General features: G+C 47.2%; 1 protein-coding gene across 12 annotated transcripts in view; it reads left to right on the forward strand.

Moving 5' to 3' along the window:
* The window catches only part of POGZ (pogo transposable element derived with ZNF domain), a 38,251-nt gene extending 12,635 nt beyond the window's left edge, over positions 1-25,616 (forward strand). For 6 of the 12 annotated variants that reach the window (XM_075075149.1, XM_075075146.1, XM_075075150.1 and 3 more), the window contains 17 exons: positions 586-744; positions 10,323-10,498; positions 11,249-11,357; positions 12,863-13,156; positions 13,960-14,163; positions 14,939-15,048; positions 15,476-15,810; positions 16,473-16,627; positions 17,134-17,234; positions 18,074-18,220; positions 19,195-19,329; positions 19,851-20,023; positions 20,558-20,698; positions 21,340-21,399; positions 21,723-21,835; positions 22,596-22,620; positions 22,760-25,616. In XM_075075149.1, the coding sequence (XP_074931250.1) occupies positions 586-744; positions 10,323-10,498; positions 11,249-11,357; positions 12,863-13,156; positions 13,960-14,163; positions 14,939-15,048; positions 15,476-15,810; positions 16,473-16,627; positions 17,134-17,234; positions 18,074-18,220; positions 19,195-19,329; positions 19,851-20,023; positions 20,558-20,698; positions 21,340-21,399; positions 21,723-21,835; positions 22,596-22,620; positions 22,760-24,335 (4,013 nt within the window). In that variant the 3' untranslated portion in view covers positions 24,336-25,616. The other 6 variants (XM_075075152.1, XM_075075153.1, XM_075075157.1 and 3 more) reach the window with 6 other exon arrangements.
* Positions 25,617-26,673: the final 1,057 nt, after the last annotated feature.

Consider the following 26,673-nt stretch of genomic DNA (forward strand, 5'->3'; position numbering starts at 1 on the left):
TGATCCTAAACTCTGATCCTGGTGCCTGCGGGAGCATTCTTCGTAGCCAGTGCTGCGAACTGCTTGGCAGTGGCTGTCCCGCACAACACACGGCTACGGACAGGGTGTTCGCAGAGGTACCCAGCGCTCGGGGCTCTGGAAGGCCCGTTGGTAACAGGAGGGGAGCAGGATGAGGCTGTCTCTGCTTGGGGAAGGGGCTGCATCTACTGCTGACTGCTGTCACCTGCTTCCTCTGGCCTTCCTCCCAGGGAACGTTTAGAAGGAGCGTACTCTGAATAGTATTTAGCAATGTCAGGGCAGGAGGGTGTTTGGAAGGACAAAGCAATTCAGTCGTAGTTGGGCTGGAACGGACGCAAGACTAGGAGTGGTCTTGAGTAAGTTGAATTTCTCTTGCTTCTGCATTTGATAGAAAATACAGAACTGAAGAAGCTGGGAGCGAGTGTGGACTATTGTACGTAGCTGAAAATTGTACGTGGTGTGGTAGCATGGCAGTACAGCCAAGCGGTGTGCTAGGTGGTGTCTCTACGAACAAACTGTGCTTTCTATGTTTTTTCTAAATACAATTATGCCATTCCTTTCTAGCAGTTTCAGTGAGTCTGCAGCCTGTTTCTGCCCCTCTGCCAGCTGTTGCCCGTGCACCCGTAGGTGCTAATCTCTCTGCAGCCACGTCAGTCAGTAGCAGAGGGGCTCAGAATAGTGACAGTGCCAAGAAGACGCTAGTGACAGTATTTGTGAGCAACAATGGTAAGCAGAAACGCCTTCAGGTTTTAGAATGGTTTGGGGTGCAGAGGGGAAACGCGAGGCTTGCTCGCTGTCACGCGCTGTGAGCACGTGAGGCTTCACAGGCTGGACAGGGCGGTGTCGGGGCGGAATTTGGACGGGAGTTGTGCTAAAACTTGCAGGGACTATAGGGAGTAGCAGCTGCTTTTTCTTCGACTCAAGAGTGAATCCAGTGTCCTCACACGTTAGTGGAAATCACCGTTGGTAGTATTGCCCTCAGGTAAGATAGGCAATGAAGGCCCTGACTGCTCGGGGTCACCCTGGTGCAGCATGATGTGTTTTGCAAGAGTAGGTGTGTTAAACTGGTGTGTCGGCTGAATTCCAAGATGAATAATTCTGGGGGTTTTTGCTATTAAAGGGTGGTTGTGCTTCATTTCAGAGACAGCGTAAGCAATCTCTCTGCGTAACTCAATATACTGAAATATAAAGCGGGTTTAGGATTCTTTGGGATCAAGGAGCTGTAAAAATGTGTTTGTCAAACTCACCTAGAAGTTCTTGCATCTTTTTTTTAAAAAATAATTTATCGGACGCACAAGTAATGAGGAAGATTCTATACATTATTTGAAACAGATTTCTTTAGGAATGTCTTAAATGTATCTTGAACTCCAAATATATTAGGTATCACTATATAGTACAGTTGTGATGACTATTTCATAGCTTTACCAATAAAACTAAGTTGAGACAGATGTTCTAAATCAATTACAAGAAATTAATAAAGGATTGTGATATCAGTGTGCTATAATTAGATTAATGGTAAAAAAAGAAAGTGTGGCTATTGGAGAAAAAAAAAAACAACCTGTTGACAGCAGTATACTTCTCAGTTAAATATTTATATATTCTTCTGACAAGTTCAGATATGCCCCCATAGAATCTGATATCCAAATGATTCCCAGATCCCATAAAGCCAGTGGGATTTATACAGGAGTCTGATTTGGATAGGCCTTTGCCACACCTCAGATTTGAGAGGGTTGTGCAGAATCACAACAAACAGTCTGAGAAACTTTCTTCTTTGTTGCTTTTATTTGTTTGTCTGTTTGTCCCAAAAATAAGGGTCCCAGTAAGCCCTGGAAACTAACCCAGAGCGCCATCACCTGACTAGGAGATGTGGTGAGGAAGGCTGAAAGAAAACGAGTCGTGATGGTTTTGTTGTCCTTTCTTGGTCCCTTCTTGCCTGGTCGGACTGTGCCCAGCATCCTCTCTGGGCTGCGAGGGCGTTAGAGGTTTAGGAGGCCTGCTGCCTCCTGCCGCCGTAGGCTTCCTAGAGATACTTCTGAGTACATGTGGTACAGTTCAGAGGTACGCAGGACCGCTTCCTAATGGCTCAGTTCCTTGCAGGCTTCGGAGAAAGCTTTCCCTGAAAAGTCGGTATTATGTTTCTAGACATCAGTTGCTCTCTCTGTACTCGAGGAGTGAAGTCACAGGCATAGCTACCTGTGGTTGTCGTCTTTTATAGGCTTGTTCTTTTATTCTGGTTTGCAAACAGAACTAGCGGTAGCTACTGGGGAACCAACACCTTCAGGTTTTACTCCATGCATTAAAAACTGAACTCGGGTAGGGGTGTTTCTTGCTGTGACTCCATCTATCACTTCCCATAGTCCTTTTTCTTTTGTGGATCTCTTGTAGGATGTCATCTAGTCATAAGTTACTGCAGTGGAAGTGACTCGAGCGGTGAGTGCGGTTTGCTGGGCTGCCCGCTCATGCGGGAATCGCCCTGCCAGATGTGCCCTTGGCATCTCGTACCGCTGCAGGAAGCGCGTTGGATGTGCCCTCTGCTGCGGAATTGCATGTTGGGGTCTCCTCCTGCCCCGCAGTGCAAGTCTGCGTGCTGAGCAGGGTTTGTAGGACTTCTTAAGTAATGTTTAGTCAAAGAACTGGTCTTAGACTGCTGAAAAAAATCTGAAAATCTCAGAGGTGTGCGTTGGTCTGCTTTGGAAGAGAGGAGGGAGGGAAACGATCTTAACAGCCACAAGACGTGGTTACTTTCCAAATAGGCAGAATTTATGACTTGGCAGCGTGGTCACCTCTGTTAGCATTGTCGAAACAAAGCGTTCAACATCAAAGTATTCAACGTCACAGTTAGGGCTGTGTGCTTCTGGGGAAGCTTGATGGGGTGTGGGTTAGAGTTGTGTTTCTATGATCAGCTGGCATGGAAATAAAATCCCTATGGGCATGAGGAACGTGCTGTTGGTAGTGCTGCGTGTTCCTGGTCACCATCACGTGGCCTTTGTCCTCCACTGTGTGGTAGACTTCTAAATGCGTTGGGATGGACGCTGTTAGGTGAAAAAATACAGAAACGTGCCTGGGTTTGTATATCTCTGGAGCACTTTGGGTTTTTTGGTGGAGTAAATCCCCTTGATGGGGTTGATGCAGCAGAGGGTAGCTTGGCCCGTTACCATCAGGACCAGTACCAACAGCATTCTTCAGCCTACGGCATGGCGTTTTCTCTCGGAGTATTGTATTCGTCGAGTCGCTACCGGCTCGTGTGACATGACTTTGACTTGCAGGGGAATCCTTTTTGGCTTGACGCCAGTGAGGATTTTGAGTGGCAAAGTGCCACAGGGACATCTGTCACCTCTTCAGTCCCTGCAGTCTCTGCTGGCCCAGTAACTGAGGGTCACATCCCAGTTTTAAGTTGTGACTATGTGGAACGCTCACGAAATGAGCCATGTCTGGAGTCATCCCAGCTTTCAGCAATCTGTTTTTTATGCTCATGGCTGTCGTCTTGCATTTTGTTTTACAGTAATTAAAAAGACTTACAAGCTAGGGCTGAAAAAGACCCGTTAAATCTATCCATTCTCCCAGTGTAAGGTTTTGTTGGATTTTTGTCTTTTTTTTTTTTATCCCCTCTAGGATGTAATTCACTTACGAGCAAGCCTGGAGACCTGAAATTTATCCTTTTCTTAAATAACAGCATCCATATTGGTGATATCTAACTTCCAAGATCATACGTTAATAAACGTGCTTGAATTTCTTGTGAAGTGGATTTGTACTTCTTAGCGTCACTGTACACGAACCCCGAGTTCTCCTTGGAATGAGCAGAGCAGAAGTGCACTCTGGACTGGATAGAAATGACCCCGTGTCCAAAAATCAAGAGAGGATTTCCAAACTGAAGATGGAAATATCTTTTAGCTTATCTTTTTCCATCTTTCTGCTGGATCCAGATTTTTCCCTGCAGATTAGTCTTAAAATGCCTCAAATTACTGGGACATAAAAGGAAAAATTACTGAAAGCTAAATATATTTGAAGTGACGCTTGGCCTAATTTTTTCTTCCCTTAATTCTCTTCGATTGCTGTACCTGTATCCCCCTCAAACCAGTTCTTCCTTATCTGACACGTGCTGCGTAGCTAGCTGGTATAGTGTATATGACTGTCCATTTCCGGGGGGCCTCGTACCCAAAAAGCACTGTTGTTGTTGACAAGGACATGAGACGGGTGCCATGTGGCACACCAGCCTGACAGCTTGAGTCCTTTTTAATAATTCCACCGTCAGATAAAAATATAACTTAACATTCCTGTAATTCTTTTCACCACAAGAATCGCAAAGTCCTTTTTGTCCTGAAACTATAGAAACTACAGAAGAAAATACTGCACTTATATTTAATATGCAGTGAACGTGTAACAGTATATGGTTAAGTCAGGTTAGGGTGGGAAGTGAGAAATCTTAGTCTAGTTTAAATCAGTGCCTGCAGCAGTGTGACAGGGTGCTTGCAGTGCACGCTTGCTCTGTACACTGCCCTGTGACCCCTCTCTCCCCTAAACCTTATGTAACTTTTGGTATAATCTTTCTCTCTTACACTTGTTGACAAGAATTATGTGTTTGTTTACATCAAGCTCAGCTAGCCGGTCCTCCAGGGAGTGGTGTTACGGCAGAAGCTTCTCTTAGCTTTCCTCCCTGTGCTTCCCGTGCCTTGAAGGATGTGTCTTGGAGCAGCGCTTGACCTGCCGCGCTTTCTGGAAATGGATTCAGAGAGCACAGGAGCCACCTGAAGTTGGTTTTCCTAAGAACAACGGGAGGCTCCTCAGCTACCTACAAGTTTCTGTCCCCAGGCCCCAGTAATCCCTTACTTCAGGGAGCGCCCTGGTGAGCTGACTCACTTGATGGCCAAATCACCCACCAATAAAGCCTTACCACTGTGTCCTTGTGTTGCTCCTTTTTGCCCATCATCTGCTGGTGCTGGCCCGCTGAGGGCCGTTCATCGGAGAGCAAAGTCATCAAGGAATTGAGTCATCCCAGGCTTATTAGTCTACCCTTCATAAACCTGAGAGGGCCTTTACTGATGCCCAAGTGTTGAATTCAAAGCCTCTGTGTGTGGTAACTTCTAAATCATGACTTGCTGACACCAGTCCTGACCATTTGTCACTGACTTTGATGTGGATGGTGTCTGTGGTAGCAGCCTTGGCACTGACGGCCTCGCTAGCAGTGGCACGGTGTGCTTTACCTTTGAGGTACCTTTGGTTGCCCGCTCAGCATAGTGGTGTTCTTGAGGAAGGTCATGCTGTTGAGGTGCAGATCTCTGTAGGGGGCTTCTGGAGTATCAGGTTAAAGAGGCTTTGTCCGTCCAGCCTCTCCTGTGAACGCTCCGGGCACATCTGACAAGAGTGGCTTCTCCTGTAGAGGAGAGCATCTCTGCTGTGCTTAGTTGACAGGGAGGATAAAGAAACTCCTCTTCCACGTGTCTACATTCTGCCTTCCTGGGAGCATACTGGAAGCCAAGGAGGAGGTCAAAAAGTACCAGAGGAGGCGTAGGATTCGCAAGGATCACTAGACTAAACGGGCTGTTCAGGAGGCTTGCTTCATCAACTGGCGTTTAGCTCTAAATCCTCCTCCAAGGAGCCAATTAAGCCCTTTCCAGCGAGCTACTTGGAAAACCATACACTTAAGAGGCAGGAGGAGAAGAGCGCAACTTGTTCTTTCCCAGCAGCTGATTTCTGCCATGGTCTCATCGTTGTCCCTAGATGAAGTAGTGAATCTACGCACATCTGTCTTGGCCAGTGAGTGTAAGGTGCTTCAGGACCTGTGGAAGCCTTACAAACCTTCTTGGAATCGATCTAGGAAGTACGGCACGCTTTTGGACGCACTATTGCAGAAGGCTTGTCGTTCTCACTTACAAAAGTACCAAAGCCTGGGGGGGGGGGGAAGAAAGGGGCGTGCAACCGTGTCTGTCCCGACCACACTGAAAAGAACCTGCAGTTTCTGGTAAGAAATGAGATATAAATGATTCTGCTATTGTTTTGTCTGGTAATGATAGCATGATTTCAGTAGAGAGCAATGTGGCAGGGACCTGCCAAGTCCACGCTGAGAGAAGAGGGTCAAAATCATTGGACTGATTTGACCAGAAGATCTTTGTCAGCTGGTCTCTGCTTTAAAATGGACTTAAACCCGAAGTCATCTTCTGTTTGTTAAACTAATACAAGTCTTTCTAGGTTATTTGTAAACTCCAAAGGAGAGCCAGAAGGAGTTGGAAACCTGACTGTCACGCTCCGCTTGAGGTTGCACAGCGGCCTCTGTACTAACCACGAGGTCATCGTAGCTTCAGGGTTTCTCTTGGAAGCTGCAGTGGCGATGTAAGACCTCTCGCTTGTGGTCGCAGATTTTCAGCATTTGGCAAGGTCTCCACTACGTGAAAGATTTGGGGATGACTCTGCTCCTTGTCAGCCAAGTGAGATCCTCGAGATGCTGAGGAGGAGAAAATGATCTGCTGACGCGCTGGGTTTGGGCCTTCATCAGATACTAGGCGGGGTGTAAATGTTCAGAACCTGGTAGAGCTATCCAAAGATTCTTCTCTTCCACCTCCCCCACCCCCCCCCCCCTTCAACTGCTCTGTCTCTTCTTTCTGGTAATAGCTGTATTTTCAGGAGTATTGTGAAGGAGTTACCTCTCTGAATCCAGTCTGTCTAGTTTTTATTCACTCCTTCCATCTTTTCCTGTGCCTCTTCAGAGATCTTGCTTTGTAAAACAGCAAAGGCTAGAAGCATGTCCTCTTTTTCATTTTGGACTGGAGGCAGCATGCACAGAGTACAGATAGTAACGGGTTCGTGCTCGTTGGTTTTGATCCTAGAGAAGAAAATGGTCAGAGATAGGCTGCTAGCCTTTGTGACAGCTCTGCATCTCCATCCTCTGCCTCGGCTTGAGGTTATGTTTGCTGATTGATGTGGGTTTTTCTTGGCTTTTGGGGTTTTTCCCCCCCCATGCTCTGGAAGTGAGGCAAGATGCAGTGTGGGCCAGGCAGTTGTGTGGCTTGGATCTGAACCTTCTGGTGTAGTCTTCCATTACCCCACTGTTTCTGCCTAGTGTAATCTTCATGAAAACATTTGGATCGTATACCCTGAGGATTGCCAGCCAGGCAGCATCCAGACTGTCAGTGTAAAGCATCTTCCATTAAAAGAAGCTGTTTTGGCTGTGGGTCAGAACATTTTGGCACGCGGCAGGTCTTTTCCTGGATTTACACAGTTACAAAGGAAACATTTGCTGTTCGGGTACAGCAACCCTTTCCTCTGTCATCAGCAGTTTCAGCTGCGTTGGGCCATTCTGTAGCCCTGAAGCAACCTGGATGCTCTGTCAGTCCCGTGTCATATTGTGCTGCAAATCTACGGTGGGAAGGTTCCTGTGGGGCTTCCTGAGTCGCGCCTCACTCTGCCGACTGAGGACAAAGGGCTTCCCAAGGCCTGGATTGTAGTAATAGTGGGATCGAGTCGTGCCTGAACAGAGATGCGTGGATGAGCTAAACTCTGTGAGCAACAACGGTCTAGAGGAGGAGGGAATTGAAGCCCATCCTGCTTGTTTTCTGGAGCTGAATTTCAAATATTTCTGGCCTGATATTTTTTTTTTTAAATGTTTTTCCTCTCCCCCGTGATACTTAGGAAAGGTAACGTGTTTCATATGTGCAGATCACTTGCTGTTGTAAGCTCCTTGCTGTCTTTAGACCTGGCTGCATGTCACCTGCCATAGGCATTTGGGAGATGAAGATGTAGTGATCACCAGAGTAAAAAGTAAATTTTTTGCTGAACTGCTTAATGGGATAAGATGTGGGTTTTTTTTCCAGATGATGGTCAACGGCCTTAGGTACCAAAACAGCCCTCTCTGCGATGACCCCTTGCACCCGTCGTATTTCCATCACTTACAGTGCAGAGGTTGGGCGTGTGCAGACGTTGCCTCGTTTCCTGCGTAGCTTTGACTTGTCCCCTGACCACCCTCCACACCGAGGGCAAAGCGAGGCGGGTTTCTGTGGAGAAGACAATGGCTGGCCACGAGTTAAAGCTGGTGTTGTCAGAAGGTGTATGAAAACTACAGTAGCTGTCCTTTTGGGTTACTTCTTAGCACGGGCTTGAGCTAACACGGTGTGTGGGAGCAGAGAACTGTGTCCATCCTCCAGGCGACTGGCTGCTGAAGGGGGAGGATGTCACAAGCTTTCTGCTGAGCATCGGTAGTGTTTGTTGGTAGCAAAGGCTTCTTCGGTGTTCTCTGAGCCAGCACCTTGGTGGCTGTAGACCATTTCATCCCATCTTCCGTTAGTGTGTTTTCTTTGCAGCCTCCTCCCTCATCCTTTCTTCTCTTCCTTTTGGTTCCTTCCTCATCTCTCAGGTGCCAGCAAACATTGGCAGTAGATGGGAGACTCTCCTGCTCCTTGTTTTGGTGCGACATTGGCCCCATGTTGCCAGAAGCAATTGGGCAATATTCCTGGGTTTGAATTTCTCCATTCTGTGCAAATACTGCAAGTCTGCTCTGGTTGGCAAGTAAGAGCTGGTGGAACTGAGAGGGCACATGGGACAAATGGGATCTCGACTGAAGGACACAGCCAACTGCTAGGAAGCGTCTGCTGGGCTGGTGGAAGCTGAGGTGACCAGAAGCGGATTCATGCTACGTACCCCTGTGGATTTTCCTGGGGATAGTCGGATATCATGGATGGCCCTTGGGCAACTGGGCAGAGGAAAATGTTACAAGAAAAAAAGGCACCAGAAGAAGCAAGGTTTGCTTTTTCTTTAATGACTGAACAATTCTACTTGTTGCAGCCTACCACCAAGAAAAAAAGATCACCGAGGCAGACCTCTATCGCAGAAACCTTGATCCGCACGGTTAGCGGTTCCCAAAGAAGTAGGATACCTTTTTCATCTGCAGGTAATGGAAGGCATTAGGTAACTCTGGCAGCGGTCATGGGATGTTAGCAGCCAACACTTCACAAGACGGTGTGCATTTGAGGACAGAAGCTCATGGTGGAGTTCAGTGGCTGTATCTATAAGCAGCAAGTCCGTAGTAGACCTGTACAGTGAAAATCCATCAGGGAAACCCCTCTGGGTGTGATGGTGGGTGTTAGAGCTCCCTGACAGGTACCTCGGCACAATTGCAAGGAATCAAGTTACTGCTGCTTAGTGTAAAGTGCAAGTTATTGTCACACAAGCAAATCCTAAGTAAAATCCATTAGTATAAAACACGGTGAAGGTGTTTTAAGCTGAGTGGTTTCACTTCCAGGTGAAGCTGGCTGGGAGCATGTGCACAGACAGTGGGTCTCAGCTGACATGTGTGTCCTGCTCAGCTGCAGTAACCTGGTTGTTTAATTATATGAACATACTCTCATACAAAGAGCTTGTGTGAGATATTTCATGTATGGTGTGACATTAAGGATGGTGAGTTTAGTGGCTTCCCCACCGTAGCTTTTTCTCAAGCAGGATGTTTCACTCTTGAATCAAGAGAATAAGCACTTTGAACCATTGCAAGATATTCTTATGGCACAGGCTGTGTGCACATCACCGCTTCGTGGTGCTTGAGGCTATGGTTTAGTGGTGGACTTGGCAGTGATAGGTTAGCAGTTGGACTCGATGATCTTAAGGGTCTTTTCCAAACTTAACAATTCTATGATTCAGTGTGGTCTGGATGTTTCCAGTCTCTTCTTTTTCCTCCTTTCATTAAAGTTGAAGTTTGTCTGCCGCTTCATGAAGGTTCAGTCCTGTAGTCCTCTTTTCTATCCAAGGATACTGAAGATAACTTTAGATTACTTCAGAATTCTTGTGACCTCCTGGTCCTGGTTAATTGAAGCCCCCAGCAGACTCCAGTGTCCCCGACGGCCTGTGAGGGTCGATGCTGTTCAGAAACTTCCAGTGTAGCTCTGCCTCTGGTGCACATCCTGTGCCGGTCTTGTAGTGGTTCAGCATACCTTTTCCCAGTATCTGCCAGCAAGTGAATTTTTACTTACTAGTTAATGAGACTAGAAAAAATATTTTCTTTAGCTGCTGTGGCTGTGTTCAAAGGGCACGTAGGAGCCAGAATAATCAGTCTCTGAGGTTGCTCAAGGCTAAAGGATTTGAACACCTAGTTCCTAGGCAGCTTGGAAAATCCTAGTCTAAATATGAATATTAAAACAATATATAGAAAAGTCAGACAGTGTCACAAGTTTACTTTTAAAGCATGATCTGGAAAACTCATTCAAATTCAGAAGTGAATTTGAAATTCCAGCTGAATTGAAAATTGCCAACTGAGTGTGTGTGAGAAGCAGCAGGCTCTTTACCTGACAAACGTGACTTTTGCTGTGTTTCTGTCTTTCTTCTAGCTGGCAATCCTCTTGTTCAGCAAAGTGGACAGCCGCTAATCCTTACCCAGAACCCGACCGCGGGTCTGGGCACGATGGTAACTCAGCCAGTATTACGACCTGTACAGATCATGCAGAACGCCAATCACGTCACAAACTCTCCGGTGACCAGCCAGCCCATCTTCATAACAACCCAGGTGAGCGCCCTTCCAGCCAGGGAGGCTGAGGCAGAAGATCTGGTGCACTCATCCATGGGAGACTCTTCTCCGTTAAGGAATAATTGGATGCCTGTTCCAGGTTTTCTTGTGCGCGTTAGTGGATGTTACACTTGAGCTGACATCTGTCAGGTTTGGGGGGTTTAATTCATGTAGATTTAGAAGTAGCTTTGTTTGGAAATAGCTTGTGCTCCTAGCAATTTTGCAGTTGAATCTCACTTGAGAAAATTGGCCGCGTTCCACACCTCAGCAGGTCCTGTGGAGCCAGCGCAGGCCTGGGGGTGCTTCACGCCGGCTCTCACTTGTAGCCTTACCAGTAGGGCCGTCCCCTGCTGCAGGTGGGTCTGTCAGCTCTGCGTGCATTTGACCTTGCTGAGTATTCAACTACTTTGTTTTATTTTCCTGGGAAATGTGCAGGTAAATTTTTCAAATGTCCACTGGCTTCTTTGAGTATTTGCTAAGACCTGGGAGAAGATTTCTGTAGGTGCTTAGGGAAGGAGAGATTGAGAGTGGAGGCTGTATATCGGAATGTTGTAGGGGATAAGGAGGGTGGCCCTGCTGTTGGGTAAGGTGCTGGCTGAGAATAGCATGGCCTCCTGGTTCAATGAATCTATAGATGATAGTACAGTGGGGTGGGGTTTTTTGTTTGTTTATTTGATTTTTAGGGTAGAAAGCCCATATTGAAAGTAGTTCAGATATGCTTAGTATATTAATGGTACTGTTTGACTGCAGGGATTTCCTGTGAGGAATGTGCGGCCTGTACAAAACACAATGAACCAGGTTGGAATCGTTCTGAATGTACAGCAAGGTCAAACAGTTAGACCCATCACCCTCGTCCCAGGTAAGGACTGAAACGAGCCAGAGCCACTGTTGTGTTCCTTTTTAGGGTACCAGGGGTTAAAAAAAAAAATCTGCATTTAAAATGTGCGTTTCACCTTGTTATGGTTTAACCCGGCAGGCAGCTAAACACCACACAGCCGTTCGCTCGCTCCCCCACCGCAGGATGGGGGAGAGAATTGGGAAAAAAGGTAAAGCTCGTGGGTTGAGGAAAAGACAACTTAATAGGACAGAAAAGAAGGGAAAATAATAACAATGGTAAAAGAACGTAACAAAACAAGTGCGCGCAATGCAGTCGCTCGCCACCTGCTGACCGATGCCCAGCCAGCTCCCGAGCAGCGGCCGTGCCCCGCAGCAGACTCCCCCGTTTTTTGTTCAGCGTGATGCCATGGGGTGTGGGACACGCCTTGGGGCGGTCAGGGGCAGCTGTCGCGGCCGCGTCCCCTCCCGGCTCCTCGTACACCCCCAGCCCCTTGCGGTGGGGCACTGCGGGAAGCTGGAAGGGCCTTGCCTCTGTGTAAGCACTATTCAGCAGCAACTGAAACATCAGTGTGCTAGCAGTGTTATTCTCCTCCTAAATCCAAAAATACATCAGCTACCAGGCAGAAAACTAACCCTATCCTGGCTGAAGCCGGGACACACCTGCATAACCAGTAGCTCTAAATCAGGGGGGTTCAGTTCTGTAGCAGGAGAGATTTGTCTGTATTTGTGGCTGCAGTTCCGCTAGCTGTTTTGCAGCAGAGAGTAGGCCCTTTGATTGCAGTAACAAGCCACTTTGCAGAGTAAGGGGCTTCCAGCTAGAAGGAATGCCTGCCTCTCAGAGCTCCATATAACCTAGCCTCCTCAAAAAGCTTCCTCAGTTAACTTAATTCCAAAGTCCCAGCCCATGACCACCCCTCTTCCTTCCTTTCAAAATCTCCGTGTGCCATGCTAGTGCTGGGAAACTGCCAGCAAACCAAGCCTCACCTGAGGGTGGCTTTTCTAACACTAATTTCTGCTACCGGATCCTATCATGCACCATCAGAAAGACTAAACTCGTGTGTCACTGGACAGCTGCCTTGTAACAAAGCAACCGTGCTAGTGATGAGTCACCTTTCGCTCTCCCCAGAACCAATCTCCAAAGCCTCGTATTGCAAAGTAATTTGCAACTGTAGGATCACCCTCGTCCTGCCATAAGAGGCCTTCCATGAGCTTCTGTTGGGCCTGGTGACTAGGACTGTGAGCCCCATGAGAGTCAGCAGGATTTATGCTCGTAAGGTACTTGAGCCGTTTGGAAAATTTCACCTAAAAAAAGTTGTAAATACAATCTTCGCTCTGTCTGCACCCATGTTGAGTTTTAGTCTGCTTGGGAAGTGAAAGTAAGGTGCTGGGCTCTTAAAACTTCCCCTGAAATTGCTGGGAGTTTTGGGAGCTCAGCAGTGCTGGAAAACAGGTTGCACTCAGTTACCGCTGTGCAAGGAATGGGGTTCGATTACTTGATCTACCTTGTTTGTTCATTTGTTTTTGAAGCCCCAGGTACCCAGTTTGTTAAACCAACAGTTGGAGTTCCTCAGGTGTTCTCTCAAATGGCCCAGGTGAGACCAGGTACAACCATGCCGGTGCGACCCACCACCAACACTTTCACTACGGTCATTCCGGCCACGCTTACCATCAGGAGCACTGTACCACAGTCCCAGGCACAACAGCAAAGTAAGTCCACTCCCAGCACCTCCACAACTCCTACTGCAACGCAGCCAACAACACTTGGACAGTTAACTGTGCAGCAGCCAGGGCAGTCCAGTCAAGCTACTAACCCCAAATTAGGTAAGACTTGCCATGGAAAAGCGAGGGGACTCGAGTGTATTAACGCTGTCTATAATTTGATCTTCAAACATACGGCGTAGCAGCTAAAAGACAGAAGTTGAGTCAGAACTCCAGGGTTCTATTTTTGCCTCTGTCACTGACTCACGCTTCAGCTCTGTTACCAACCTGGAAAATGAGGATAATTGTGCCATCATGCCCAGTTTGGTTGGAGGACTAGTTAAAGCTTGTTTTATAGAGTATTCTGAGACCATCAACGAGGAGTCCCCAAAAGTGAAAAATACTATTTGTTAATCACTTGTATTTTTTGAAAGGTGAAGTAGATGATGAACACAAGCAGAAACTAACCATGTTGCTCCCCCCCTCCCCGCCCCCGAATGTCGGCTGGATTCATCAGTGAAATGATTGCTCAAGAATAGTGACAAACAATTTAAAAAGGAAAAAAATCCTTCTTCACGCAGCAAGTAGTCAGGTTATTTTTAGCTTTAAGTGGCCATAATCATATACAGCTGCGTTTAGAAAAGAAATACAAATAATTCTTGTGGCCATCAGTATCCTGTTTAGTTCATCGCGGGACTTGGCTCGTGTCTTGGAGCGTGACCTGAAAGGTCAGGGAAATTCACTTTCCCGGTCTTGCCAGCCCTAGCAGTACTGGACAGGATATTTGATGGCTCAGTCGTCTTTGGTGAAGACCCAAGGTAGAAGAGCGAGAGACAAGGCATACTAGATGGGGGTGGGATTCGCACAGTGGATCAGGTCTTACTGATTCCTTCTTAGTGCTCTCGCATTATCCGTTCCCTTGGCAGTGAGCATCGCAAGCTTTGTGACTGTGAAGAGGCCTGGAGTGGCTGGTGAGAACAGCAACGAGGTTGCTAAGCTCGTGAACACCCTGAACACCATTCCTTCGTTAGGGCAGAGCCCTGGCCCGCTGGTGGTCTCCAACAGCAGCCCTGTGCATGGTTCCCAGAGATCGAGTGTTTCAGAGTCGTCGTCGTCATCGTCGTTAAAAGGTGTGGTCTGTAGCAGTTGTCTTAACGCGGCTGATTCTGCTGAGAATTCAGTTTATTTTCTGGAGTAAAAAAAATGCTACCCGGTAACTACTGAGACTTCATAACAGGGGTAAACACTTGAAAAGCTTTGCTATCAATTTCTTCATCTTTCTCTGTACACTTTTATCCAGTAATTATGTTTTGTTTGTGGATATTTGCTTGCATACATTATTTTGCATTCAAAATTACTGGTGTGCATGCTGCCATCTTGAGAATGCGCACACCTGAAATACTCTACACTAGGAGGCAAAAGGATAAAATCTTTGCTTCTGTTTTTCCAAAAAAGCACCTTCCTAAGGTGTTTGGGAGTCCAGACGTGGATTTGAGGTACGCTTCATGTCATCTGTATTCCGACGTTCTTACTGCAGCTGAAGGTGAAGATGAGGTTGGCCTGATGGAAAACCAATCAAACAAATGATTAAAGAAACCGAGCAAATGATTAAAGAAAAAGGGGAGATGAGTTGAGCTGATTTTTTTTCCTTTTTTCTTTTTTTATTTATGAAGTCTAACTTGGAGACATTCCCATTCTTATTCTACAGGGGGGCATGTTTTCTCATACAGATTGTCAGAAGTTTGTGTACTTTTGCCTTTCTCATGCCTCTTCCAGTCTAGTTGTACTTAAAAGTACAGCTCTTGAAACTAAGGTGTTTCAGTATGCCAGAGAGATTGCCTAGATTTACGATGAAGTGTAAAGATTCTATTTTTCTTGTTTTGTTTTGTGTTTTTCCTGTTACAGTCAGTTCATCTCCTATTCCCACATTTGATTTGCAAGATGGTGGCAGGAAGGTCTGCCCGAGGTGCGATGCTCAGTTTCGAGTTACTGAAGCTTTAAGAGGACATATGTGTGTAAGTAACCGTTGTAAGACGAGCAGTTAATGGATAACCGCTCGTGACTGCTGAGTGCAGAGAGTAGTGCTTCTCCCTAGACCAGGGGCTTCTGTGCAAGGAAGAACACGACTAGAAAAAAGTGAGAGGCAAAGGAGAGGCCTTTGGAAGACCCTCCACAGCATCCCTCACTGGAAGTAGGCCGGACCTCAGTTTTATATCCTGTTGGTGCCAGGGGATGCGTTTATTTTCTAATCTTATGTATCAGTAAACGATAAAACAGAGAATCAGATATTGACTCTGCGTTACTCTTTCCTCAGGAGTTTCCTAGAGTTCCTCTGTCGTCTTGGTATAGGTTAGTCTTTGTTTAATAGAATGTACAGTTTTTCCTAGAGACAGTTTAATGTGTGCTTTTTTGTTTGTTTTTTTTTTTTTCCTTTTGTTTCAGTACTGCTGCCCTGAAATGGTTGAATTCCTCAAGAAAAGAAAATCTCTAGAATCTGAACCAAATATTCAATCTGCAAAGCCTCCATCTCCAGAAAAAACTACAGCTGTTGCTTCGCCACCCTCTTCTACCCCTATCCCTGCCCTGTCCCCGCCTGCTAAAGCTCCAGAGCCAAGTGAAAACGTAGTTGACTCATCCCAAAGTAAGCTCATTATGTTGGTAGATGATTTCTACTATGGCAGAGATGGTGGCAAAGTGAGCCAGCTACTGAACTTCCCCAAGGTTCCAGCTTCCTTCAGGTGTCCGCACTGCACCAAGAGGCTAAAGAACAACATCAGGTAAGACGAATGCGATGTGCCACGGAACAGTCTAGAGCGTTCTGAACACCTCCGATCTGCGGAGGGGGAGTGAGTTGCAAGCATCAGCCTCTCAGGCCCAACGGCTTTCCCGTGTTGTAGCTTAAGACCAGAACTGAAGCGCGGACAGGAGAGGTTTGCCCATGCCACACAGTTCAGTCCGGGCAACAGTTAGAATAACTGCCTTTATATTCTTCAGTAGAGAAGTCTCATTTGCTCATCACCAGTCTTACCAGATAATAGGAAATAGTTCTTGAAGAACTGCTCTTCTCATCTTTATTTGAATGTTTTTTCAACAGAGGGAGAAAATATTTTTATAAAGTAGTGTATTTGTCTGAGCCAGCCACCACATTGTTCTACTGTGATAAGTGGAGGTGTTTTGTCTGGCTGGGGTCAGAAGGGCTCAAAAGCAAATAGTCCAGCCTCTGTATGGCAAAACCTGTTCTCTCGCTTCCCCTGGGCTTAGGGGAGCAGGAGGCTGCTGGATAGGAGATTTTGCCTGCTTTTGGTGGGAAGAGCAAGAAGGAAACATCTTGATGCTGTTGAAAAAGCACCCTTCTGGTGTAGCATTCATAATGCTTCCAGGGTTATGTGTGCAAAATGTTTGGATTTCTGTTCACACACTTTCTCTTCACCTCCGTAAGGTTTATGAATCACATGAAGCACCACGTTGAACTGGACCAGCAGAACGGAGAGGTAGATGTCCACACCATCTGCCAGCATTGTTACCGGCAGTTCTCCACTCCGTTTCAGCTACAGTGTCACTTAGAGAATGTCCACAGTCCCTATGAGTCAACAAGTAAGTGGATTTTGCTGTTGTCGTTTGTTTAGGTGTAAGAGGGTTTGTGTCTTGTATCAATGGCAAATCTGTTGAGAAAGGAGGGTCTGTTCTGCCTTGCCCCTTGGTGCGCTGGCCAGCAGAAAGATCCACCTAAATTACATTTCTGCAAACTTACTGTCAGGAGTGTTCTGAAGATCAATAATAATGTCATGGTGGGATTTGATTTTTACCGGTAGGCTGACATCTGCTTTAAAATCACTTGCGGTTGCCTTGTTAGGACACCTTCGTACTTGTGGTACCCACCATTTTGCTTAAGAGAATTTTTGCTGCCTTTTAAACCTCTCAGAATATATTTTGTTGTCTACCCAATTCAGAGCGTTGAGAGCTAGTTTTGGGGGAGTTTGGTTCGTTGGTTTCCTTTCACTTTAAGTTGCCGCACTACCAGTTACAAACTTCTTTTTGGTACGTTTTAACAGGGCTTTTTTTGTCCCCCAGCTGTTACCTGCTTTTCCTTTCTTTTGCAGCAAAGTGCAAGATTTGCGAGTGGGCATTTGAGAGTGAGCCAATGTTCCTACAGCACATGAAGGACACTCACAAGCCTGGGGAGATGCCCTATGTTTGTCAGGTACTGAAAGTGGTTTAGGGGCTGGACTCGTAAACGCATCCTAGAGAATAAATCTGGCACTTCCCAGCAAAGTGTGTGGCTCGTAGGGGTCCAAAACAGACCCAGGCCATGGAGCCCACTGCGGTTTTCTTCCAGGTGTGGATTCAGAAGTCCAACGGCTGCTAGGGGAGTTCACCACCGCTTCCCAGTGCTCTGAAGCTGGACCAGCTTGATTAGACGTTTGTTTGGCCCCGGTGGCATTCAGAGCCTAGTTTTTTTTCCTCCCAGGGCCTGCAGGCAAACGGCTGTGCCATAAAGAGAAGTGTCATTCTGGAGCAGATGAGATTATGCTGCTTGTGTGATACCTTTTCTTGACACTCTGTTGTGATGAGATTTGTGCTTGCATCAATTCTGAACATGTCATCTCCACCCAGAGGTCCTAACACTGTCCCTCCAAAAAGAAAAAACAGAGAAGAACCTTCTAAAATGTGTTATGTTAAAACAGATTATGTTCCAAATTCTGCATTTTACATAGACCCTGAAGAAACTGCTTTTTAATGTATTCCAACTGCTTTGCCTTGACTGTCTCTTTTTCTTGGATCTGAAGCTTGAATTGTCACTACTTTCTTTTTATACAAGTAATTCAAATCTGTTTCTCCAGACTGCTGTGAATATACTCTGCTTGATTTAGTATCTTACAGCTGGAATAAGCGAGCAGGTTCTTTAGGACCTGGTTCCTAAACTCCACTGATAAGTACCTTTGGGGATCTGGGCGTTGGTGTTAAGATCTCCATGTTGCCGTGGCGGATGAGAGAGATTCCTATGTTATTTCACGGCTAACTGTTCCCATCCGTTCCTAGGTCTGCCAGTATCGCTCATCGCTCTATTCTGAAGTGGACAGCCATTTCCGAATGATCCACGAAGACACGCGGCACCTGCTCTGTCCTTACTGTCTCAAAGTCTTCAAGAATGGCAATGCTTTCCAACAGCACTTCATGAGGCATCAGGTACTGTGTCCGGGCTGCAGTCTCTTCTCGTTCGAGGTGGCTCCCTCTCCACAGAGGTTCAGTGGATAGTCAGCATGTGACTAGCTGAGCATTTGCTTGGAATAAAATCAGAAGGAAAGAAAACTTGGTCGAAAAAGGGGTTTCAGTAGTTGCTGTGTTCACGCCGTAACAAATGCAATTTGCATGCTGTCATCCCAGACCTTTCATAGGGATCGTGCGGAAGAGAAGAGGCATTGCTGCTTTGGGAGTGGCGCAGATTGTCGTTGCTTAGCAGACAAAAAGCATGTTTTGCTGGGCTGTGTTTGCTGCACGCGATGGTTAACCAACAGTGGGCTCTGTGTTCGTTTGGGGTTTGACTTTTTTTTTTATCTCCAGGTAATAAATAAGTAAATAACATACATGCACACAGATGAATGTAGTTCTTGTAGCTCGGTGGGCTGTTTCCATACACAGCGGCTGTACTGACAACATATTTTACGTGGGCGTAGCTGAAGCGTGCTCTCAGAATATAGAAAGGTAGCGCTCTTACCGAGTGCCTGGAGTGATTTGCCCCTGAAGCCCTTCGCTGGCTCTGTAAGAGGCAGAGGCAAGGCAACTTTTGAAGGAGTGTTGCTGCTCTGCTGGCGTGCCTTGCTTTGGCTCAAACGAGCTGGGTAAGAGTTGTTCCGTGGCACTTCCAGGTCTGGTGTCTCTGCAGAGCCTGATGATTTCAATTTAAAAAAAAAAAAAAAAGGCAAAAAAATTTAAACCCAAACCACCCAAGATATGGGGCTTGGCAGGGAGGATGTTCAGATGCTAAAGAAAAATGGGGCTGCCTTTGCTTTCAGAGAGGGAAAATGGGGTTTATTTTGGTTGGTTTGTTGGGTTTTTAGGTTTTTTCTCTTCTGCTTTTTCTTTTTTTAAATGAAAACCCCTGCTGTGTCGTGACTTTGGTGTCTCCAAAATGAAATATATTTCATTTGCATTTGCTTTAGAAGAAGAGTGTTTATCATTGCAACAAGTGTAGACTCCAGTTCCTATTTGCCAAGGATAAAATTGAACACAAGCTGCAACACCACAAAACTTTCCGAAAGCCCAAACAATTAGAAGGATTGAAACCTGGAACCAAGGTAAGAAACCCAAGTTACAGCAGGCCTCTGTCCTCTCTTTCTTCAGAAAACACCCGTAGCGTCTGTATTGGTGTGTATTAAGTGCTGCAAAACTGACGTTTGCTTCGCCTGCGTCACTTGAACCACAGTCACTGGGACAGAGAAGCACTTTCTGAAAAGCTGTTCTGTCTTGTGGGGTGTCTTTAGCTAATCAGATACTTCATAGAAACAGTAAGTGAGAGAGAGGGGAGGTGAATGCCAGAGGTTAAGCTCTCCTGACTAAGGTATCTACAAGCGAAGGTGCCTGAACTAGCTGTCCGGGTGCCCACGTAGTCATTAGGGACAAACAGGCGCTTCTGGGGCTCACGTCGTGTGTCCCGGTCTAGGCTACTGCTGCCGTGGGTGGGGCGACTCGTGTCCTGGGAGCACCTCTCTCCTCCCTGCTGAGAGCCTGAAAGACTGCTCCAGACAGGAGTCTGAATTTGGATAGATCACTTCTGCCCTTGTGTTTTAGGAGGTGTGGGTGTCTCTGTTTTCTGCAGGTTACAATCAGGGCATCTAGAGGACAGCCACGGACAGTGCCAATATCTTCAAATGACATGCCGCAGGGCACTGGACAGGAAACCACTCCGCTGTCATCTTCTACGGATCCCCAGCCCATCTTCCTGTACCCGCCTGTCCAGAGGAACGTCCAGAAGAGAGCGGTCAAAAAAATGTCAGAACGTTTTGATAAATTTTAGATTAAAACAAGATTTTTAAAGGAAACAGAGTTAGCTCTTTAATCCTTGGTGATGGGTAGTATGATCCTTGGCACTGGGCAGCTCTGTCTTACCAGTTGCCAAGGAAACTTTATGGCAGGAGGATCCAGCTTCCACAAAACTAGGACTAAGTCATGTCATTGAAAGCCCTTAAGGTAAAACTGCGAAATACAGAATTAGCTAGGCGCTTTGATAGAAACAACGGAACTTCATCAGCATGAGGGCTTTCTGCCCATCCTGTGTCCTGCTGCCTTGTCTTCAAGTTCCTTTTTTTACTTTCTTAATGTATTATCCACTCTCAAATTATGTACTGACTACACCAAGTGGGAAAGGTTCAGCCCGAGGCGCCTTAGGAAGCTAGGGTGCCCGATGAGACTAGTTCACAGACTCGTAAAAGTTTACATGTAATTAATTCTTCTCTGTCCTGGTGATTGTTAGAACTCCAAAGACGCCTGTTCAGGCACTGATGAAAATGTCCCTCTTCTCTTCAGGAGCGTGCTGGGGCGGCAGACTTGTCTGGAGTGCAGCTTCGAAATCCCCGACTTCCCAAACCACTTTCCCACCTACGTGCACTGTTCGCTGTGTCGCTACAGCACTTGCTGCTCCAGAGCTTACGCCAACCACATGATCAAGTACGTGTGACTCTGAACGCTGCGGGAGAGATTCCTCCTGCCTCGGCTGCGGGAGCGCCTCTCTGTCAGTCTGTCTGTGCTGTAAGAAAGGGCTGTCGGGAAGCTCCGGCTCGCTGCAGCGGCTTGTAAGAACCAGGCTGTATTCCGTATCGGCGCAGGCTTGGGTGGTGGCTTGCAAACAAGAGGAGGAAACTGAGCGCAAGAGCCGAGGTTCATTCCCAGTTGTCGGTGTTGCAGCTAATGACGTGTGTGCTGCAGGCTGCTGCAGAGAACTGACATTTTTCAGTGCTTCTAGGGTTTCTTGCAAAATTCTCAGATTTAATAATGATAAAAATACTAAAAAACTTAAAAAAACAAATTATTCCATGCTTCTGCAAGCCTGTGGTACGTTACGGGACCACGGGTGAGCCGCAGAACAGGATGGCAGAACAGTTACTCCAAAATCTGGGCATTTTAAAATGTTATTGGAAGGGCTTTTTTATTTATACACAGCGTTTTCATTTCCCTGAACGCAAGACTGGCAGACAAAATATTATTAAACCCAGGACTGGGTCTGTCTCTGTGCTGTATTTTGCATGGTTTTATAGCTCTCTAAATACCCGGAATAATTCTGACATTTGATAAACTCTTTTGTCTTACAGCAACCATGTTCCTCGGAAGAGTCCAAAGTACTTGGCTTTGTTTAAAAACTATACTGCCTGGTAATGGAAAACTTACTGCCTTATTTTAATCACCTGGGAATCTAATGCGCATTCGCTTTCGGATCTTCCAGTTCCTTTCTTTCATGATCTGCCTCTGAAGAAGCTCTGTTTATTTTTTTGCCGCACATGAGAATGTGTTGAATTAAGGGCAGCGTGTGGAGGCTGCCCTTGCCTCCCCGGGGGAGTTCATGCTTCGGGGCGGGGACGCTGCCTGCACGCGCTGGAGGGCGACGGGGGTTTTTTTTAATTGTTGGTGAGGGGATGTAGGTGTTTCCATATCTGACACTAAGCTGGCTTCTCTCCTTTTCGATTTTCCCTTCCAGTGGTGTAAAGCTGTTCTGTTCCTCTTGTCTCTTTGTATCATCTGAGGGTGATGCAATGGCCAAACATCTGGTCTTCAATCCATCACACGAGTTTAGTAACATTATTTTCCGAGGTAAGAATTTGAAAAGGATCAGAAAAGTTGCAAAAAACGAACGCAGGACATAATACATCAGTTCATAGACTCCAGGTCAAATACATCTTTGTTTAGTATTGGCTGAGCACTTACTGAGTCCTGAGTTCTAACAAAATGCGCGTTGGGGACCTTCTGGAGCTGCCTGAATGAGTCTTCATTGTTATGGAGATGGGAGAGTTAAGCTTCAAGTGGGGCTCGGAGCTCAGCTGTGCCACTGGTAACGCGGTTTTCATGAGATCTTCCCAGGGAGAGACAATGCCGAGGGCTTCAGCGAGTCCCTCTGTTCCTCTGAGACATCATTGTACCTCCATGACACCAGGAGGCCTTAAGCAGCTGCCGATGCTGGGATTTGAATAGAGCCCCAAAGTGGCGTTCCAGCCATTTGCTGTGAATTACCGCAACTTGCAAAGCTTCGGGGCACTGCCTGCAGGGACCCGGCCAAAGCCGAGCTTCCCTAACCAGGCTCCTTCTGTTATTTCGAGCGGACATGGGGGTTTTGGCCTTTGTCTCTAAGGGTTGCTGATGAGCAGCCTTCTCTTACCAGTCTGGATGTGGCCGCGCTTGGGTGTGGGAGGTTGGGCTTTGAAGGGGTGGATGAGCATTAGCTGTCCCTGCAGCGGGTTGGGATGCTTCGGAGTGACACTGATCCTCCTCTCTGTGAGGGAACTTGTTTGTTCAGGTGACTTAGTGTTTGCTTGCCAAGCTACAACTGTCTCTGTTGTTCTGTTTTTCTTACCAGGGCCTACTTGGATATCACATTCCAGGTAAACTGTTTGTAAACTCTTATCTGCCGTCATCTGTTTCAGTTTGTGGGGTTGGTTTTTGGTTTTTTTGCTTGTTTGTTTTCCCTCAACAGCTTTATTTTGTCGGTTTTAAGAAGGTCCTGTGTTCTCTCCCTTCAAGGCACGTTCAGCCCCAGGACAAAAGCATGAAGAATACATGCCCTACCTATTCCCCAAGTAAAGCTGCTACTGTGAAAACAAAGTCTATGTTACCTGCGAAAGATGACCTGGAGCCTGAACTGGTGCCAGCAGCCTACAACAGACCTCTGGCCTGCCAGGAAGAGGAGTGCTTAAATATTGATGCTGAAGACGAGGAGCAGCCAACAAAGGAGCCCGAGCCTGCAAGCAAAAAGGAGCAGCTGTCGGTAAAAAAGCTGCGAGTTGTACTGTTTGCTTTGTGCTGCAACACTGAGCAGGCTGCAGAGCACTTCCGAAATCCTCAGAGGCGGATCAAGCGCTGGCTACGAAGGTTTCAAGCTTTCCAAGAAGAGAACTTGGCGTCCCTGTCAGAGGGCAAGTACCTCAGCCTGGAGGCTGAAGAGAAGCTAGCGGAGTGGGTCCTCACGCAGAGAGAGCAGCAGCTGCCTGTGAACGAGGAGACGCTCTTCCAGAAAGCCACCAAGATTGGCCGATCCCTCGAAGGTGGCTTCAAGATCTCCTACGAGTGGGCGGTGAGGTTCATGCTACGGCACAACCTCAGCACGCATACTCGAAGGGCGGTGGCTCACCCCCTCCCCAAAGACGTAGAGGACAACGCCAGTTCCTTCATCGAGTTTGTGCAGCGGCAAATCCACACTCAAGACCTGCCGCTCTCCATGATCGCGGCCATCGACGAAATCTCTCTCTTCCTTGATGTGGAGGTGCTGAGCAGCGATGACAGGAAGGAGAACGCTTTGCAGACGGTGGGAACCGGGGAGCCCTGGTGCGACGTCGTCCTCACGATCCTCGCCGACGGCAGCGTTCTCCCGACGCTGGTCTTCTACAGGGGTCACGTACAGCAGCCCGCCAACGTGCCGGAGTCTATCATACTGGAAGCAAAGGAGAACGGATACAGCGACGACGAAGTCATGGAGCTGTGGTCGTCCAGAGTGTGGCAGAAGCACACGGAGTGCCAGAACAGCAAGGGCATGCTCGTGCTGGATTGTCACCGAACGCACCTATCGGAAGAAGTACTTTCCTTGCTGAGTGCCTCCAGCACTCTGCCGGCTGTTGTCCCTGCGGGCTGCAGCTCCAAAATCCAGCCTCTAGATGTTTGTATAAAAAGGACTGTGAAAAATTTCTTGCATAAAAAGTGGAAAGAGCAAGCCAAGGAAATGGCGGACTCCACGTGCGACTCGGACATCCTTCTCCAGCTGGTTTTATGCTGGCTGGCAGAGGTCCTGGAGGTCATTAGTGACTCTCCTGAACTTGTGCAGCAGTCCTTCCTGGTGGCCAGCGTGCTGCCCGGTCCGGACGGCACGGCCAACTCGCCCACGCGCAACGCCGACATGCAGGAGGAGCTGATCGCCTCGCTGGAGGAGCAGCTGAAGCTGAACGATGAGCAGCAGGAGGCGGCGGCGGCGGCTGAGGTCCAGGATCGGGCCCAGGCCGAGGAATCTGCAGACCCAGAAATCCTCCATCAGCTCTTCGAAGGGGAGAGTGAGACTGAATCCTTTTACGGCTTTGAAGACGCCGATTTGGATCTGATGGAAATCTGAGCACTGATCTGCGAATCGTGATGCGGAAAGGGTTATTTTTTAAATAAATGTTGGATGAGACCATTACACTTCCCTGTGGATTTGTGGGTTTAGGAAATTCGTAGGCGATCACTCAGATAAATAGCCATTTATGCTGTTCATTTATAAGTTTTGTGCTTTTTTAAAAGAAAAATCACTGTGTTGGTATTTTCTGAAAATATATTGTGGGTGAATATTTTTGCGTTTTCTTTACCTCACTGTATCATAGTTTTCTGTTTTTATTGTGCAGAAATGTTTTGAATTATACATTGTCAATGTGACCATTTCTAAAGAAAGAAAAAAAATATGTAGCTAATGAACCAGTATATAAATCTTTTTGGTTGTCTTAACAGATTTTTTTCTTTTTTTTTTTTTTTTTTTAACACTTGACCCAGAGATTTAGGTTTCTGTGGAAAACTTAGGTATGAGTTACTGCTTTAACGTGTGAACCTTCTATAATTGGCCATTAAGATTTGGGTTTGGTTTTTTTGTTTTGTTCTTTTGGGTTGTTTGTTTTTTTTTTTTTAACAGAAGAGTAATTATTTTGCTTGTGAATTTGGACGCGGGGTAAAAACACAAGCGAAAGCATTTTGCCTGTTCAATGCCAGCAACGCTTCTTGGGAGCCACGACACTTTGAACTGGGGTTGACCTGAGCTCCGCAGTCAGGGAGTCGGGGGCGGCGCTGACCCGAACCCCTCGCTTGCCCCCGGGCTCTCTGACCGGTGCGGTGGTTCCTCTCCTCCACCTGGGAAACCGCCCGGCACCCACCTTGCTCCAAAGAATTACTGACAGAGGGTACATGGTGGAAGAGGAAAGTCAAGTCTGTCTTGATCTTCCTGTACAGTAGGTGGGAGTTAAGACTGTACGGACCATTAAATGTTGACCTTTTAACTACTAGTAGTTGATAAACCTGCTTTAACGGTGGCATCAGACACTACGTTCCTTAGAATTAGAAATCTGATTTAATGAAACAAACTGTGATGTGCACAAAAAGAAGACGTTTGTTTTTATTTTTCACTGCCAGCTTAAATTTTTCTACAATTTGCATGTTTGAGGGTTTTTTAATTGTATGTATTATGGTATAAACGGAAAGCATTTTGACATACAGAATTCAGAAGCACCTGCACCTTTCTGTTTCCATAGAGGTTTTGTGAACCTTCCCTATTACCGAAGGAAAGCAGGAGGCAGCATGTGCAGACCTGTAAATGGTTCATCTTTAAAATGTACATAAGTGGAACATTTAATAAAACCAGGGAAATGGATTTATAAACATGTGTTTTTATTCTGAAGAACTGTTTAACTCTCGTGATAACCGTAACGCTCAATGCAGAGTGGGGCAGCCGCTCCTCCGCGGCGCGCGAAGGCGAGCCCGCCGCCGTGCCCAGGCCCCAGCCTGGCCTCCCTCTCCGTACCCGGAGTCCTTTAGCACGTCCTGGAGAAACCCAGCCGGGGGATAGTCATTAAGTGTGTTTTACGTGTCATCAACGCTTGAGGCAGGGCGTGGTCCAACTTACCCTCTGCACCCCCTCCCCGCCCTTGAACTACACAGTAGCTTCAGTGGAACAACCTACTCCCCAGTGAGATTCTTTTATTTAAAAAAAGAAAAAAGTCTGAAAAAATCATTAATAAAATGCTCTCCTGAATAAATATTTTTACTGTTGTTTATCTCGGGTAGTAGTAAATACCACTTTTATGTATGTACTTCCTGCAAGGCTAAGGAGCACCCGCTTCAGCCCTGGCCGGAGGGCGCATCGTGCCGCTTGGCTACCCCGCTCCTGCAGCCCGCAGGGCGCTGCAGGGCCCTCGCCGGGGCTTTCTCGAGCCCTTGATCCCGGGGTAGCTGCCCTCAGCAGGCAGAGCAACAGGAATTTGAGTAGGGAGGGCTTGGTCCTTCTAACCTTGGCGATTAGGGAAAACTAAAAGGAACTGAAATCAACCCCCTTCTGTTTTTCCCCTCAGTGCCTTCAGCTGGAGCGTTGCTGGCTGCCGAGAGCCGCGGGACGACCAAGGTGTGTGCGAGGGTACCTTGCTGGAAGGACCCGGTGCGCAGCGGCTGGATCAGGCTGAAACCCCGCTCTGGAAACGCTGCCTTACCCTCCTGGTGTCGCCTCCTCGTCCAGCCCGCGGCGCTGCCCGGCGGAGCTGTGCTCTGCGGGCTGCGGCCCCGCGTCTGTGCTGGCCCGGCCGTCTGTCTGTCCAGGGAAGCGCCGCGGCGTTCCCGACGCCCGAGTCACATCACGCTCTCGGCCAAAGCAGCAGGAGCCGTCCGATGTTTCCGTTAAGCCGTGGGCTATTCGCTATTCTTTTTAAACAGAAAAC

This window comes from Phalacrocorax aristotelis, chromosome 25 (genome assembly GCF_949628215.1).
Source record: "Phalacrocorax aristotelis chromosome 25, bGulAri2.1, whole genome shotgun sequence".
Taxonomy (NCBI): domain Eukaryota; kingdom Metazoa; phylum Chordata; class Aves; order Suliformes; family Phalacrocoracidae; genus Phalacrocorax; species Phalacrocorax aristotelis.